Source organism: Enoplosus armatus, chromosome 14 (assembly GCF_043641665.1).
Source record: "Enoplosus armatus isolate fEnoArm2 chromosome 14, fEnoArm2.hap1, whole genome shotgun sequence".
In the NCBI taxonomy this organism is placed as follows: domain Eukaryota; kingdom Metazoa; phylum Chordata; class Actinopteri; order Centrarchiformes; family Enoplosidae; genus Enoplosus; species Enoplosus armatus.
The window spans coordinates 11,734,968-11,740,967 of NC_092193.1; the positions used below are offsets into that span (position 1 = coordinate 11,734,968).

At 44.0% G+C, this 6,000-nt stretch overlaps 1 protein-coding gene across 1 annotated transcript in view; it reads left to right on the top strand.

Annotated features, from left to right (window-relative positions):
* The window catches only part of LOC139296717 (zinc finger protein 521-like), a 48,453-nt gene extending 42,679 nt beyond the window's left edge, over nucleotides 1–5,774 (top strand). Inside the window, exon 5 of the mRNA XM_070919197.1 lies at nucleotides 5,625–5,774. Coding sequence (XP_070775298.1) covers nucleotides 5,625–5,654 — 30 coding nt within the window. The 3' untranslated portion in view covers nucleotides 5,655–5,774. The remainder of the gene's footprint in view (nucleotides 1–5,624) is intronic.
* Nucleotides 5,775–6,000: the final 226 nt, after the last annotated feature.

A 6,000-nucleotide genomic window follows, 5' to 3' on the forward strand; every position in this document is an offset into this window, starting at 1 on the left:
CTAATTAGAGGATGTAGCCCAGGGCTCATGTCCCAGGAAGACCCATCCCCCTCCCAAGATGGCTCCCCTAAGAAAGCCCTTAATTGGGTTCTTAAGTCATAGTCTTCATTTTGGCTGGAAAGGCATCTGTGTGTTGCTATCACCTCAGAATACAGTTTGTATCGCTCTCTTGTGTTTTTTTTTCTTCCTCTCTTTTCTCTCCCTCTCGCTGGCCCTCTCTCTATTGCTTTCCCTCGCTCCCTCTCCCCGTCTCCCACTCTCTCCTCACTTAATGAGGCCCCATAATAACACAGCAGTTGTGCAGTTGTTTTGCTACCTCAGTCAAACAGCAGGATCACTGCATAGTGTGTTTCTAGTACCATTCACTTGTCTACTTAGACAGGGTAATGAGTATCATTTGGAGCTACAAAGCACCAGCCCACAAAAAGGGTGGTCCGTCATCTCCAGTTACACCTCAGAAGCATTTGGTTGGGGTAGTTAGACATCTAATCAAAGCATTTCGAGCCTTATGGATTTATTGTATATTTTTACAAGCGTTCAGTGTGAAAACGACCGGACACAAAATGACACACATGAAACACATTGAAATCCATTGCTGTTGTCAACTCCACCCTAGCCTAGTGCTGTTACTGTATGACCATGACTCCCCGGGCACCTCACTTCAAACAAGACAGTCTGTTACCAAGGAGACCAGGCCGGTTGTGGCACAACAGTGTTTGGGGTCAACCCTCCCTACGGCCTGATAAGTGATGACTGTGGAGAATGCCAACTGCTGTATTATTTATTTATTTGATTGTGTTCTTCATTGGCTAAACTAGCCAGCAGTAAGCCTGGCCTGAGGTCAAAGCAGGAAAGGATTACTCCCTCAGTGGACTGGTCAACAGTAGGGAATGCACAAAGGGAGGACTGAGTCAATACTGGACCAAGTTCAACACACCATTAAGCATCAAGGCAGAATGCAGCACTCTTGTCTTTTGCTCCACAGCAGATTTGAACGATAAGAAAACACCGCACACGGTGGCAGGAGCTTTCACAAAATTAGCCAAGACACAATGGGGTCATAACCGATTGAAGTCCATTGTTCGTCTTTCAGTCATTACACAAACATAAATTTGCTTCAATAACCAAGCGATTTCATTGCCTAAAGTCACCCTGCAGTTTAGAGCCGCGAAAGAAAGACCACAGGTTCTTTGTTTTAGTATCATCTGATGACGTTCTCTTATGCGTTAATTAAATTCCTGAGTGATGACTACGGATACGCACAGGTCTCAGTGGTTTTGTGCACACTCCCCGTGCTCCAGATGCGTCTATGCAGACTTACTGTATGTCAGCCATGCGGGGTAGGAGAGAAACTCGGCACAGACTGATAAGACTTTTAATCAGAGCTTAGAGGGGGATGTTTACAGTTTTGACTGTTCCTTCCAATTTTTGATTATAGATAAACTAAATAAGACACTTCAGCCGCAGGGTTTAAGATGAAGGTGCTTAACTGTTCTAATTAAATAGTTTCTTTAATGAGTCATTTTTACTGTAAGTAATACTTGCTTAACTCACAATAGCACTGAGAGCACTTTCCTGTTGGACTAGTATGTCAACAGATGTAAACAAATGTCTTGTTTCTTTAAATATTCATTAACTAATTCAAAATGTGAATTATTTTTTACATTTTGTTATGCGTTTTTGTTTAATCATAAATTTACAATTATAACATTCTCAGAGAATGCCCCAAACTTTCCTTAACTGGGGCATTTACAGTTTTACAGCTATTTCATATACCTTTATGACATTTTGTTCACACTCAAAGAATGTTTTACTTCAAGTTGTGTTCATGTTTAAGATCACAAAAGGATGCATCGTAAATAATCAGAATCAGAATCAGAATCAGAAATACTCCCCGGGGGGAAATTGTTGTTTTTCCTGCATTACTGTTAGCTTTTTATACATTTTCATACCATGTACACAAAATTAATTAATTGTTTTTTGTTACTTCACATACAAAGAACTTTGCCATTAAAACATTACAACATTTTCAGATTTGTAAACATTAATGCATTTATTTATGCTTTTATTAAGTGTTAGGTCATGCACTAATTTTGGTAACATTTGTATGCAGTATATATAATATATAGTCCTTGTTAAATTGTTAGAATTTAAAGATGCAGCACTTTGAATTTGGGGGCAACGTAATGCGACAGATTTTGCTCAATGCACTGGTCAGCTCTACACTTGTGTAAAGTGCACACTGCTTTGTTTGTTTGAGAAGCCTTGAAAAGGCCATGGCTTAAAAAGTCATTATTGCTCACTCAGCTCTCGAACCACTCGATAAAGCCTGGGTTTAATGTTACATGCTGCATAACACCAGGTAGAGGAGCAGAGACAATGTACTTAACATGTGCTCTGCAGGTATTAACATTATACTAATCAAACATTGTTAGCGTTGCGATTAAGCTTTACATCTCCTCTCTGTGATGTTGGACAATGTGAGGATTGTCTTTAATACAGCGAGATCAGATGAAAGAGAGAATGTGTCTGCTGGTCCATTGGCCTTCCTTTGCAGAGCTGATGTAAGAGATGCACCTCTGTTGCCTCACTGGAGACCGGGTGCTATCGATGGAGACCAGAGCAATGGGGAACGACATAAAGAATGATTAGTTAATAAATCAACTCCCCAGCCTACTTGCACTTTCCCTCTCTCTGCTCTTCCCCAATCGCTCTCTCTTTTTCTCTCACCCTCTCCCTCTCTGCAGTAGCGTTAAATTCCTAAGACATGTTGCACCTGTTTGCATGGGTACACAAGACCCCTGCCGGATGTTCCCCCCTCCTCTTCCACCACCCCTGAGGGCGTTGCAGTAGGGTGATGTAATCAGATGAAAGTGGTGGTTTAGCGGTGGCACAGAGCCGGTGAGAGAATAGGAGGGGAGGAAGAGGCTCGCTCCGAGCCAATGCAGCCAGTCTTCATAAGGGAGAAGCGGGTGCGCATTATTGATCAGAGCAAAATTTAATTTAGTGGAGAATTGACTGCTATGGTTTACCTGAACACTGCTGGTAACTGGGCCCTGCAGCATGCCTGTGTGGCCAGCAGGTGGTTGAAAGGATCGAGCAGGAGATTAAGGGTTGGATAGAAGGGAAGGAAATGGATGATAAGGGGAATGGCAGAGTTTCAGGGGGAATAGGATGGCATTGAAGGGGGGAGTTCGGATGAGAGCTAAAAGGCTTAATGGAGGGCATCTAATCCTAAATTGCAGTGATTCTGGTGTGACACCGTGAGTGACATCCTCCCTGCCGGGGCAGCGGACACTTTGGTCATTTTCTTGCGCAAAACATGAATTACGTGTTTCACATCTAATTTGACATCTGTGGTTGGGTACTGTTGGTATTTAACTTATACAGCGCTGGTGCAGAGGTACCTGAAGAACTTGACAAGGATGAAGATTGGAAAGTGAATTTCCACCCTCCCTCCCTTCCACCTTCATACTCATACACAGAACAGTTTATAGCTACTCTGCGGAGTTCAGTATCCACAGAGATAAAGGTATCAGTTTCATTTTCTTTTAACGTTTTTTTCCCCCCTCTTTTCCTCTATTTCCCTTTAGTCTGCATGGCTGCCACAGCCACTGAAGTCGTTTAACACCGTCCTTGAGAAAGCCCTCAGTGAGAAAACTCCTGGCATGTTTAAGGAAAAGGTAGAATGCAGTGTGTGTCAGACAGAGCTGGGACATGCAGTGGGGGGAGCCATTCCCCAGAGGGGTTATTTTCCCCTCTAATAGCTGTTACGAGCCCTACATTATATCCAAGGAGCTACGTTCCTTTGGGGTCCACACACACACACACATACACACACACACCTAGACGCGCTGGCACACTCACATAAAGGCATGCACACTCAGTTGAGCACAAATTTTCTCTCTCTGTTTCTCTCTCTTCCACACACACACACATACACACATGGGCACACACACTCAGTCCTAGCCGCTTTGCTCTCCTCGTGTCAATATCCTGCCATTTGAAGTCACGTACTGCAGGGGCTTCTGGGAGTCGCCGAGGAGCCAGGCTGACGGGTAATGGGCCGCATTCATTAATAAGGTTGCCGTGCTCCTGTCCCTCCTCAGCAACGCCAAGGATGTCTTCACCGGGGGGGTTGGGGGTTGGTGGAGTGTGAGGATGGGGAGGAGGTGAGGTGGGGCGAGAGAGAGAGAGAGAGAGGGAGCGTCCCGTGGGGAATCTCCTCCCAGACTCACTTAAAGGAGCTTTATTTCAGCAAGAGAGGAGAGAGGGAAGCAGAGGAGCTGTCCGGGGCCGCCTCTTTAAAAAAGGGAGAGCAGGGCCCAGGCGAGCCACGCTAACCCTTACAGGGGTCACACTCCTGCTCCCCGTCAAACAGCTTATTACCCCACCTGTCGGGAAGTAATCGCCCTAGCTGAAAGGAAAGCTGTCGAGGTGTTTAAATGCTTTATATGGAGGCAGCTGAAAGGGTAAAGAGGGAAGGAATGAATGCAAGGGGGGCTAATAGTCTCCTAGCACTGCCCGAGGGATTCTGCACCAACAGGACTGAATGTGACTGCTTTGGTAAACCTTCTGACTGTGGTTGCAGTAATCATTTTAGATCACGGTCATATTTCAAAACTAGCTAAGCAGTAAAAATGTAATTTCACATACTTGTGCACTTAACTCGGTGCCTATGTGCACAACAAAATGTATGTGTGCACTGAGGTGTGTGTGTATTTGTGCATGCATGCGTGCTGTCGACTCTGTGACAGGTGTGTCTAGTCCATGCCAGTTTAAAGAGTCCAAGGCCGTGTTTTAAACAGAGCGCAGCAAGTGGGGCATGTAGTTTGCATTAAAGGGATTAGCAGTCACTTCAAAAGATGACCTGGATTCAGCCCACCAGGGACACCAGTTACACACCCCCTGGTCCACACTCCCTTTAAAGAACCTGGCACAGCTGCCCCACTACAACCACTCTCAACGGCCTGTGTGTGTGCCTGCATAAATTTTGGAGATACAGCAAAACAGAGTGATATTGTCAGCTTGTTATCCTGTCATAGTGAATTGTGTACCGTTACACATTCACAGCAGTGTGGAGGATCAAATCATCAACGGCCTCACCTGCACCTGAAGTATTTTTTAGGTTTTTTTTTTCTGTACTGTATATTTGTGGCATGTTCAGTACATGTATGCACTGGATTAACAAGACTCTTAGGATGATATTCCATCAGGTGTGTCAGTACCTTGTTATGGATTTGTTTTCATGGACACAGCCTTTGATCAGGAGGCAGGATTTCTGAGGAATGGGATGTTATCTGTCAGTGGTCTTGTGCCTTTGTGTTAGACCAAGACCTAACTGCTATTGATCCACACACAGATTTGACTCCTGTGCAAGCTGATTGGATCTGGATAATGAAAGCCTGATAATGACGATGCTGAAATGTCAAGATAATCAAAAGACAGTGCTTGTTGTCAATCACAACATTTCAAATAAATATCAATGTGTAGAACATTTGTGTCCCTGGTATGGAAGCTGAAAAATGTCCCAATGTCCTTTTAACAAAAAGGAAGGAAAGTGAAAGATGCTTTTGTTGTATGTGATCATAATGTTTCCCCTGTTTCTTTATGTGTCCTTGCAGAACCACACGTTGACTCAGCACAGCAGCTAACATGGCAAAGATCAGCGCCATGGCCAAGAACAAGGATCACATGACGCAGAGAATAATGTCTGACCGCCAATTACCGTCAGTGCAGTTTCCCACTGACTGTCTTGCACTGAACTTTCGATTCAGTTACACCACAAGGAACCATGCCACAGCAAGAAAAAAAGAAAAGAAAAGAAAAGAAAGAGGGGGGAAGAACATAAAAGAACCCTCTCCGTTCTTTACTAACCATTATTTCAAAAATAAAGAAAAAGCCAACTTGTTTGTACATAGAATTCTTCATGTGTTGCTTAACTACAGCTATATTGCAATCTTATACAGTATTTGCCAATGTACAGTTCAAAATGTTTGT